Source organism: Botryllus schlosseri, chromosome 14 (assembly GCF_051294905.1).
Source record: "Botryllus schlosseri isolate E-star chromosome 14, Bs_hap1, whole genome shotgun sequence".
Taxonomy (NCBI): Eukaryota; Metazoa; Chordata; class Ascidiacea; order Stolidobranchia; family Styelidae; genus Botryllus; species Botryllus schlosseri.
The window spans coordinates 4,511,986-4,523,895 of record NC_137249.1 but is presented as its reverse complement, the minus strand read 5'-3'; the positions used below and the strand labels follow the sequence as shown (position 1 = coordinate 4,523,895).

General features: G+C 41.4%; 1 protein-coding gene and 1 long non-coding RNA gene across 2 annotated transcripts; both read left to right on the top strand.

Moving 5' to 3' along the window:
* Positions 1–69: 69 nt before the first annotated feature.
* On the top strand, positions 70–11,330 carry LOC145455181 (gap junction beta-2 protein-like). Its single transcript, XM_080333140.1, has 10 exons — positions 70–531; positions 1,777–1,867; positions 1,935–2,047; positions 7,205–7,345; positions 7,570–7,656; positions 7,723–7,830; positions 8,039–8,200; positions 8,642–8,769; positions 8,841–8,938; positions 11,033–11,330. Exons 1-10 carry the CDS (start codon positions 499–501, stop codon positions 11,095–11,097), a joined length of 1,026 nt encoding a protein of 341 aa, XP_080189266.1. The 5' UTR covers positions 70–498; the 3' UTR covers positions 11,098–11,330.
* LOC145455183 (uncharacterized) lies at positions 2,054–7,204 on the top strand. Its single transcript, XR_013920286.1, has 2 exons — positions 2,054–3,561; positions 4,875–7,204. It is a non-coding gene; the product is annotated as an uncharacterized LOC145455183 (long non-coding RNA).
* Positions 11,331–11,910: the final 580 nt, after the last annotated feature.

Genomic DNA, 11,910 nt, shown 5'->3' with positions numbered 1-11,910 from the left:
AGAGAAATAGAATGATTGCTACGCAGCGCACCAGATTTACTTCGGCTTTTAGAGATAAAGTATACGTTATATGTCATGACGCTTTGTGCCGGTCTCTCTGGAATGAAGGAAATCATAGCTGGAACGGACAAGTATTTTTATCAGCCATGAACTTCCTCCTCAGCGGGTGGCGATTCGATTATGTAGCGCGATACATTGTACAGCGAGTAAATTTTGAAAAGTCGAGTAATATAGTAGATCATATTACCTGATTCATCCGAATATATATAGTCTGCTTCAAAAGCTAATGCCGAGATCAGGAGGATAGTATATTTTTTATTATAAATTCAGCAAAGTCATGTATCATCGAACACAGTGTGTATCGTAATCAGTGAAACATCCAACGATTGCTATTTTGTTTGAACAGGATGATTCTGACGAATATACTTACACTGTTATTTCTTAGTAATGTATAAAGGTTGTTCTACAGAGATTCACTTGACTCGAAACAACTGAAAAATGCTTGACGTGATTAAAGGCTTTACAGAGCAGGTACGTTCGACGCAGTTTATGTTAGTCATTGCATAGATTTACCAGCGTCGTGACCATTTTTCTGGGGTATAGTAAATACCTGTTGTGTACCCATAGAATACTATACACCTAAAAGGGAATTCATAGCATCTTACATATTCTCCCACGTGAGTTATAGTACCTCTATTACTCGCTGCAGTAAATCCATGAATGAGGATAGGTCAGCCTATCATTGCGGCTATTTGTACGGTATCCTTATTCCACTGTCCTGTCTATCTATCCGCGTCAATATGTTAACAATTCATAGTGGTATGAAAGGTTTTCCCAAGAAATTTTCTGGCAGTTATGACATAAAATATTTGTAGCGTTATCTGATGCTTATGTTCCATAAATAGGACCTTTATGTGGCCTGATAATGATGCGACACATGAAATTGCAAATCATTTCGAATATACATTTCAGGCTCTGGTTGATGTATATCGGCCCGGTAAAAACATATTTTATGACCGTCGTATTTTCAACATCTTTGTTAGACTTTACTGAGAATAGGAGAAAGGCCGTCGCTTGCTAGGTCACAAATTTGCGGCAAGGATGGTTTCCATACAAACTAAACCGGCTAAAGGGCAACGAATCGTGTATTCAGCGTAATATATCAAAACTCATTTTCACACGAAGCGAGAATTAATTTAAAACCGACCCATCGATTGAACCATTTGATTTGTCATGGAAGTAGTATTCTTTACATGCATTATTCAGGCGATGCTAATAGCGGGCGGCAAGTCATAAAGTCGAATCTGCCGTCATTTTATGTTTCGTCAAAGTAATAATTGTCATCGGAACTATTGAAAGGCTGGAATCGTAATTATTTTCGTGGACTGTTGTATATACGATAATTTTGTAGGTAGGCTGTGGTTCATGTTCTGAATCTGGTTCGTTTTATCAATATTTTAATCATTTCGAAACACCTCGTGGCCATAATTCGCAGTATTATTATTCAAAACATTTCAGCCCTCGAAATAATCTCTTTACGCTGTTAGGGGCCAACAATGAGGCCCTAGATTTTGATGTTCTTCTCCAGTAGGCTATTTATGCGCATATTTTTTATAAAAGAGGGTCTTGATAGCAAGAGGTCCATTCAGAGTGTTTACTGTTTTGTTTATAGATCATTTCATTTACAACATTGTTCCGAATTGTGGTATGAACTTATTCATCTTGCCTATATAGGCAGGCTATAGCCAGTCCCGTGATTATACTCCGTTGTTACAGGTAACGGAATATAGCACTATACTCGGACAAATATGGTATTTATGCGTGTTTCTATTCCGCGGTATGGTCGTTGTGACAATCGGCGGAGAAGGTAACTGAACCATCGGCAGAATTATTGAAAGTTTTCGCGTCTATACATCCCGAATATTCTTGTTCAGTTTACAGCGACGAGCAGTCGGAGTTTCAGTGCAGCACTCAGGAAATCGGTTGTGGCAACGTCTGCTTCGCGAAGTTTTCCAAGATATCACACATCCGATTCTGGGCGTTTCAGGTAACCATATTTGTTTTATCTGCTATCTTGTATACGTGTAAATGCGACTGTACTGTGTATTGCTACAATGGAAGCGGAGGTGCAATACAGGGATTTGACAGAGGGCTATATATTGATGCATCAGCCCATGCGCATGACAAAAAAAGGATATATGGCTAATAGTGTAAGTCAGTGGTTCCCAAACTGTGGTACGCGTACCACCAGAGGCACGCGGGAGCATCTCAAGTGGTACACGAGTAACTTCGGCAAACTTATAAATTTGTGTATTGAAAATATATTATGTAGTAGGGATGGTGTGAACCTCTGAAAGGTTCGGGTTCGTGTAAAATCGAACCTTTTTGAAAGGTTCTGTGTGAACACGAACGTGAACTTCGTGACGTCATATTGCTAATTCCAACTCTATCTTGCAATGAAGTGATAGCCTATATTAATGTACACGATGCCTAGCGAAGACTCGGGCAACATAATGTGACATTGCCGAAATACATATTCGCGTTTTAAACGTCGCTAAATGTATCAACCGCGGCTATCAAACGATATAATAATCACATAAAATCAATACATTCCGTCGCTTTGCCAACAATTTCGACTAAAACTTAGTAGGGAATATAAGCTTACGCCTTAACGGTCTTAGCCAGACCGGACAATGTGTTCGGAGTTCGAGTATTGCTATACATTGATATTGAGCAGAGTGTGAAACGGGTTTCTACTTTCTATACTCGCTACCGATACCATAAACAACAAGTTATATAGCAGTAGCCAGCACCTTAATCGCACGAATTTGGTTTTAATGATACAGTAAAGATATGAAGTTAAGATTGACCCCATACGCCCGCTCGATTTTTACATCAGAAAACGATATCAATGTCATTGATTGGTTAAATAAGAATCATTCGCTGACTACGTATATCGCTCGTGATGTTGTGTGATTGCGGGTCAAGCTCACAGCAGAGAGTCACTAAACATTCACAAACGGAAAGCTGGATATTTCGAGAAATAACAAAAAAAACAAGTAAAACTTTTAAGGTTGTCAAGGTGCATGCTCATTTAGTGTTTATTTCTTATGCCGCCAGCGCCATGCATAGAGTGACCCGCAGTTGAAATGCAATAAATTTGAACCAAAAGATCTTATAATGAAGTGCAAATTACAATTTACCAAAAAGGTTCACAGTGCAGAACCTACCAAGGTTCTGTTGTGAACGCGAACCACTAAATTTCCGAGGTTCACACACAGAACGCGAACGTGAACCTCACGTTCACACCATCCCTATTATGTAGATCAAGATTTCTGATTTTCTTGGTATCCAAATGTGCCTACCAAAACTATAGATTGTACAAGTGACGCAGGAAAGATTCAAGTCCCCAGTTACTGAGGATTTTCAATGTAGTAATGACCCAATGGCTCAAAACATCTATGTTCGATTGCTCGCGGCTCCATTACTGCCCCTATGGTTGAAATTAATCAGACGCGAAACCGCAGGGCAAGCCGGTAGAGATCCTTATACCCAGGCCGTGTTATTTTTGGCAAATGCCAAAACTGCCAAAAATAACTTATTTTTGGCATTTTTCGATTTTTATTTTTGGCAGTTTTGGCATCGTCCTCTAAATAGATAGTTTCAGCCTCGAATTAGTCACAAAAACGCTTTATTTGGACTAGTTTGTCAACAGACACCACAAAATGTGCAGCATCCACCTATAATCAGTGCCAACAAACAATAAGAAGAAGACTAAACCTAACGATTTCATAGGTTAATAATATCAAACGAAACCACAAAATGTGCAGTATCCATTGGAATCGGTGCCAATACGCAAAAAAAAGAAGAAAAGCCTGACAAACACGCTCAACAGCTGATTGTTACAGCTTAAATCGTTTGCACTGTAACAGTGCTTACAAAATCAGGTCAGCTAAGTTTCTCCTAAATTCATTTCTCGCCCAGCGAATCTGAAATATCGGCTTCAACAGTAGCCGTTAAGGGAAAGAATGTTGCCAGTCATCCACGAAAGGTTTTCAGAGCTTCAAAATCTTTGGAGGACCGGCTTCCATGCATCATGAAAAGAAATCATTTCGCCAGTGCCATCGATCTCATTGCGCAAGGAATTTTCTTCCCGATCCTTTTCCAGGAGTTTCCCGTGTTGTCTCTCAACACATTCTATTTAGTAGCCCGACTGTCATTTCTCCTTCAGTCTACCGATATATTTTCAGAGGACTTTTGTCACTTCAGGTGGCTTTAATATTACCAACTCGCATGGAAGAGTCCTGGAGTCCTGTCTGGCAAAACGAGATTATGCAGCTCAGAAATCGCCAGACAGTTTGTTGCGTCACAATGTTCAACTCGATCACGATGCAAAAATCGTGGTTGATTTTGGGGGTTCCAGTTCCATGAGCAGATTATAATTTATATTTTAACAATCAGTACTGCGGCAGCTTCTCATTGATACCCGTTTTATCAAATTTAGCGCTCGACAAGCCGGTCAAAAATGGTCGTAAAATTGCCTTTGGACAAATGGAAAGTATGACGTAAACCAAATGCAGTCATCCGTTCAATCTCGCTGTGCCCACACCATTTAGGACACCATGCTTTCACCCCTAATGGGTGGGCTGGACCCAGATTAAGAAACCTGCCTTTCATAAACGCTCTTCTCGCTTGTAACGCGGTCCTGTTTACACAACACCATGAACGAAATACACTATTTGGAAGGCCGTGTTATTTTTGGCATACGCCAAAAATTGCTTATTTTTGGCATTTTCAAATTTTTATTTTTGGCAGTTTTGGCATCTGGCTCCTGAAATGCCAAAAATAACACGGCCTGCTTATACCCCTAAAAGCTCGTAACGCTTCTTTTATATAAGACGCAAGAACTTTTTTGAACAAATATATCAAATCCCCGAAAAAACCAATGCGCTTCGCGCTATTTGCTGTCTCGGGCATTGTTAATCATCAAGCCCTTCCAAAATATTCCATACCAGATCAGCGTGCCAAATTATGCATTCGCATCAAACCATTTGTCCCAAATTGATCTCGGTACTATTAAGCCAGAACAGTGGCCTTCTGCACTTTAGAGCTGCTGTCCTATGTTCCGGTCGATATAACGAGGTGGTACGTGTGCTCAGTAAAAATTCAAGAAATGGTACGCGCATACAAAAAGTTTGGGAAGCATTGGTGTAAGTATAGGTCATATGTAAATCGCATGAAGAAAAGGCCCCAGCACCCCTGATCAAACGTATATCGTACCAGTTCCCTGGCATTTTTAGTATCGGGGGTGTGCGCAGACTGTACAGCATAGAATGTGCGACTTTTCATCAACTGATCCTGATTGTAATGCGAGAAGATCACGCTTGTTCAATTGTACACATTACACGTTAGCATGTAATAGCAATCCAACTTCTACTGTAGAGGATATAACAACCGCTGGCGATGCCGAGCTGCGCTGTACGGCGCCGTAGAAAGATTTTACATTGGCGGAGAGAATTGCCAATCCTGTGGTCATTGGGCCTAATAATTGATAGGGGTATACTCCGACCTGGTTGTGTCGACTGTCGAGTCACTCGTCAGACTGGAAGAGTGGAGGCTGATGCTTGTTGTCGATGGCGTCTGCGTTACGGCATGTTAGATCGATAATATGGTCTTGGATACGGAATAACATCCGGTGGATCTACCATCGTCTCTCGACTGTTTTCGGTGCATTCGTACACAATGATGACGGAGAGCCCGACAACGGCAGTGAAAAAATTGTGTGCAGTAAATTTGATGCCAATGAGGCTGAATGCTGAGGATAGTGACGAAATTGTAGCCACAAGATACGAAATAGCGTTTCGCACCAAAGAGATAGTGGAAGCTACGCTTAGGCGTGATGCTGATAGCTTCTTCCGACTGGCAAGTCCAGAGTACTATTCCGTTCACGATACAACATCGGGAGAAGGCGTTCAGACGGTAACAAGATCGGAATATGAACAATTGAACATGTCTTCAGCGACGACAGCTACGAGTCGTTGTATCCGGACGTTATCGCTCGGTACACCACGATTTTGAGTCCTTGCGTGCAGCTGCACGGTCACGATGTCGCTACTATTCATTACGTCAGGAAGTCGAGATTAGTGCGTAACAGCGGACTACAGCAAGGGCCAAGTCGCCTCCACGAAAGAATGGAATGGAAGCTAATGAACGGCTCGTGGCGTTTTACTCGATTGGAGTCGTCGCGACTACCGTTCAATACACGGCACAAACGACGACGCTGCCGCACAATGTAACACTGTAGTGGCATAACGAAGTGTACAGTAGTTCATTTTATTTGTGTTCTGGGTTTCCTGTACGCGACATTATACATATTGTTTGGTGCTTAATCTGGTTCTTTCACAACAAATATCAAATTTGCGGAATTGAAGATTTTACAAATAGGCTTCAGTTGCTTTTCGAGTTGGCTGGCATGTAAACACGATTCAGATGTTGCGTTAGTGCAGGCGTTTAGACCAGACCGTATATGCGCCATTCCTGGACGAGTCTGGGGTTGTCATCGAAATATATATAGGTGCAGTCGGGGCCTACGATAACTTATCGTAGGCCCCGGTGCAGTTTAGATTTAAGAAATTGGCGCAATGGCGTACCGTTGAATTAGTTTGGTTGTCTGGCGACACAATTTGGCAGATTGAAGTGTGAGCTGATAATAGTATGTTGAATATCTTCAGATCTCTATTTGGGATTCATTTCACAGCATGTGCGATTCATCTGTGTGTCTTGCAATTCCTAATCCTTTTGTGGCACCATGGGTACTGACTGAAATACTTTTGGAAATGTTTTGTTGGTGCATGTACGGCATCACGAAGACTTGTCTCGCAGATGTATGCAATATGCAACAGAATTTTGTGATCTCAGCTGCATAGTTGAACTGGAAAAATTTACTCACTAATAATATGCTAACCAAAGTTCGATACGGTCGTTTGTTATTATTGCCCGACCCAGATCCTGTTGTTTTCGAGATTCGCCGCATTTGCGAGTTCAACTGGGCTCAACCAACCCTAACATTTTAGCAAGGGCTCTTCTGTATGAAAGTGATCGCCGCAGCGTTGTAAGCAACAGAAATGCAGCATGCATATCGCATTGCCAAAACCCAATATGTTATTCAAGGCTGCATTAAAATGCATTTTAAAATTTTCTGTAGCTCCTAGCCGTATCGACACCGACCATCCTATTCCATTTCTTCGTAATTGGAGTGAGAGCACGGATTGAGAAAGGTAGAGCTTATGCTCCTGAGGTGGATGGCAATGTTGAGGATTGGGCTGCGCAAGAAAATTCGCTCAAGGTAGTGTGTTTGGTTTTCGCGATTCCCAATTATTGTATTGAAATTAGATTATGGTGATCGGTGTCACTGACGTCTGGACCTAAGCATTCGAAAATGCTGTAGTTACATTCGGAGAATTACTCGTACACTAAAGATATTCTTTCAGAACACACCCGGCAATCAGGGACAGTACGTACTAGCTATATACGGCGTCGTTTTGATTGCTTTTTTTTTCGCATGATCAGAAGTTCATGAAAAGGAGGGCAAAGAAAAAAAACACTCGCGTACGTTTCAAGAGCGTATATGACGCCACATCCAATAACCTCAAAGACGTGAGTACGCATCTTCCGTATAACGCATTGTGACATAAAAGATTCTGACAATGAATTTATTTGCAGGTTGCCGTAACGGACAGCATATACGGGGCATACTATGTCAATGTCATTTGTCGGGGTGTCATTGAAGGTGTTTTTATTTATCTCTCTTATGGGTTATTCAAATTTATGGTAAGTGAAGAGACTCGTGTTCCTCACTCTCATCATGCAACACAGAATGCAATCACATTTCACCTAATCAGCTACTACGGACTGCATTTCGATAAAATCTATCTATCGCTGTTCTATATAGCCTACATGTGTTAGTTATGCTGTATACTTGAGAGAACAACGATATCAATGATAACCGCATCCAACCAAACACCTCGTTCGTTTTCAGAATCATACCGACGAGATACAGCAGTACGGTGTCTTTGACTTTGTTTGGTTCAGCGTACCTATGTTATTTAAGTGTGAAGGCGACGACGTTTCAGCAGCCTGTCATCAGCACACAAGTTTTGGTCCAGGTGGTTACGTACCGTGCTGGGTTTCAAGACCGTGGGTAAAATTGCTACTTTTCATTAATATCATTATTATGATTTGTAGAAACGTAGATTATCCACTTCTGGGGTACATAAGAGACATGAACTAAACTATGTATACGTTAAGTATACAAAGTACAATATATTGATACAGTAATACATTTATAAAGCGATGTCACGTGTATACAAATTCGGATAATCGAGGCGAACAGATGGCTTCAACTCATTGCACTATTTTTAGATTATACACGAACTCTTTCTGTCTGCACTTTTTAAATTTTTTGCGTATAGCCAGGACGCTAAAGGGACTCTTCACCCCGGTTCTGGGCATGGTCATTTTGACGTCATCCATGCTCGTTTCGTACTAATAGATCGGTGTCACCCAGTCATTGGTGTAATCTGATTAGCTTCCATACTTTTCATTATGGCCACGCCGATGCTCACTGTTTCCATTTATTCAGGAAAAGACCATATTTCTGCGATATATGAACATACTCAGTTGCTTATGCTTCCTTCTCAGTATTTTTGAATTCGTATATCTATCGCTACGAGGAACTAGGACAGCTAAAAGGCGACGGGAGAAACGGAGGTAGGCCAAACAATTATGACTCCCCGATACTCGGCTTATGGTTTATAATAAGCTACAATTTTGACTTCTAGGAACAGAAATATCGATGCACCCTATCCGACAAATGAAATGTCAAATTTGGCAATACCAATACGGATGAGCTCTCTTAGGAGATGTGAGGACAGTAAAGGTTGGTTGAGTAATGAGTATGCCTCTCATCATAGTGTCCGACATAGTGTAAGGCAGTGCTCTTCAACGTTTGTCACCGTAATACACTCTTTTAAAGTTTACTCAAAGCTCGTACACCCCTGACCAATCCTGACACCTAATACACGGCTGTTTAACCATTTTGGTACACACTGCCGCATTTCGATTACATAAGTAGCATATATACGACCGCATTCCAGCGGATGGTCATCATGGCCCGTCTGGATTATACTCGTGTTAAATTGGCTACCGGGATCTCAGCACCGCGCAGAGCCCTTGTGGTGTTCTGTGCCATCACTGTTTTCTTGACATGTACCTTGCGTATATACGTTTCTAATTGTAAAAGAAGAACTTTCCAGCAGGCTTACTATATAATGCACCAAAATCGCGAGTATATAAATGTTCGAAAAGTTGCTGGGAATCAGTATCTATAGTCTCGCGGAGCGCAAAAAATTTCTCAACCTCGTGAAGGAATTTGGTCGAGAATATTGATAGTTTCAGACATCGCTGTCTAAAATATTTATCCATTCTCAGTCCACATGCTGAGATCAATTGGTATAGGTGGTCGAGGGGGTCTCTTCGAAAATTTCAGGCGCAAAATTTATCATGATTCATTAGGGATGGTGTGAACCTCTGAAAGTTTCAGGTTCGTGTGAACGCGAACGTGAACCTCATGACGCCACGTGACGTTATATTGCTAATTCCAACCCTACATTTCAGTGAAGTGATAGCATATAATAATGTACACGATACCTAGCGACTACTCGGGCCACATAATGCCACATAATGCCACAATGCTGAAGTGCATATTGACGTTTAAACGTCGCCAAATGTATCAACTGGGGCAATCAAATGATATAATAATCCCATCAAATCTATATCTTTCGTCACTTTGCCAACAATTTCGACGAGGACTGCAAGGGAATATAAGCTTACGCTAGGGGTCGGCAACCCCGGCACGCGTGCCATTTGTGCGCCTGCTGATTTTTTACATCAGACAACGATATCAATTTCATTGATTGGTTGAATAAGCATCATTCGCTGACTACCGACTACCTGCATGTAGTGTATTTCGCTCTTAATGTTGTGTGATTGCGGGTCAAGCTCACAGCAGAAAGTCACTAAATATTCACAAATGGAAAGCTTTTGTAACAAATAAAGTAAAATTTTTGAGATTGTCAAGTTGCATACTGGTTTAGTGTTGATGTTTTTTATGCCGCCAGCGCTATGCATAGAGTGGTCTGCAGTTGAAATGCAATAAATTTCAACCAAAGATGCACACGGTTTCCACTTGGTATTTCTTTATGTGGCCATACGTCTGCGAGTTGACCAGCCCTGGCCTAATCGAAGTAAGGATGAGCATTGAGCAAGGCTGGTACATATAGGAAATTCTAAATACTAATATGGGTTCGAGGCTACCGGATTACCATGACCATCTAAAATAGTGGTTCTCAAGCTCGACCCCCGAGACCTCCTGGCTGCGGCACTCCAATTACATGCACTGCGCTAGCAATACGCTTCTCGCAGGAAGTATGCCGATTAAAAATCTGCCGAGCTATCGCGGTAGTTTCCTCGAGAATCATTCTGGATAGATATCGCAAGCTGAACAGTGAACACATGTTAACTTTGCCCTGTTTTACTCCAAAACGAACCAATAATTCCATTATACTAACGGTTAAATGATGAGGAGAAACATTTGCTTGTGAGATAACAAAATGTACGTAATTTACAAGCTGCTTATACATATGAACATTTTACGATATTCCACTTCTGGTCAACCTGTTTTGAAGCACAAACTTGCGTATTTATTGTGATGGTCGTCGGTTCATTGTAATGCGGATCTGGTACACGCCATGTTCTGCAGTACACCCCATCCGAGTAGTACACCCTTTAAAAATTATGGTACACCCCAGGCCCCAGGGTGTACGATACACTCGGGTTGAGGAGCCCTGGTGTAAGGCACTATACTCTCATCTTGTCTCGTAATCTGGCGAGAACCACTTTGATCGCTCGGGCGGAACTAAACTCATTACAATATGGCTTTGGATCAAAAGGTTACTTGTAAATTACAATTCAGATACATTTGTGGATATGGAAGAAGATGAGGATTACGAAGAGAGAGAGAAAAAGTTTGATGTTTAGGCGAAACCGGTTACTGCCTGCGCATGCAATACGTTTTAATATGGTCTTCACACGACCGTATCGTGATTCTGATATCGCTCTCTACGTCTCCGCGCGAAAACGCGTCATCAATTCGGACAGATTGCGAATACAGAGCATTTATGTGTGTTAGGCTGCATTTATTGTCGTAGAACGAAATACCGTATGGTAGCCTATGAACTGTCAATGATAAGCAATAAAATGTTTATAAGATCTGCGTGCATCATAACATGTATAGGCCTGTATAGGGATTAAATATTTATCGGTTACTGAGTGGCATGAGCCATGAGTTATCCAGAGGGTATAACGGGGTAAAAAGCCAATAGAGGCGTTTTGCCCCACCCATGTCGCAAACTGTCAAATTTATGGACAATTGGACATAGATGAATGATAATTTTACATATTATATCTGATACTTGGACTTTCCAGACGATCGTGGTAGAATGGGGTTGGTATCTTGCTGGTAAATTCAATCCGTTTCGACTAGTTTGGTGGATATTATGAAGTTTCCCTCTTAGGGTAGGCGTGTTGCCTCACTCTGCCCGAATATAATTATATGACTATCGCAAATCTTACGATATCGATGGTTATCATGATCTGCGGACTTGAGCAATGAGCATGCTATAGGGGCCTAGTTGAGCAATTAAGCAATGAGCATATGCGGTTAAAGGTGTGGTTTTCGCTATGCTCGAATTACGGTTATGATTATAGAAGGGTACGGCTTGTTAAGTCACATAGTCAACTCTTGTTTTACATTGTGTCGCATACTCAAATGTCAAAAAACGAGATGATGTC

Bases quoted from the DNA above. Each gene is read 5' to 3' on its own strand.
- LOC145455181 (XM_080333140.1), top strand. From the start codon at position 499: ATGCTTGACGTGATTAAAGGCTTTACAGAGCAG. The intron at 7,346-7,569 runs GTAGTGTGTTTG...TCGCATGATCAG, and splicing joins CGCAAGAAAATTCGCTCAAG to AAGTTCATGAAAAGGAGGGC. The intron at 7,657-7,722 runs GTGAGTACGCAT...ATTTATTTGCAG, and splicing joins CATCCAATAACCTCAAAGAC to GTTGCCGTAACGGACAGCAT.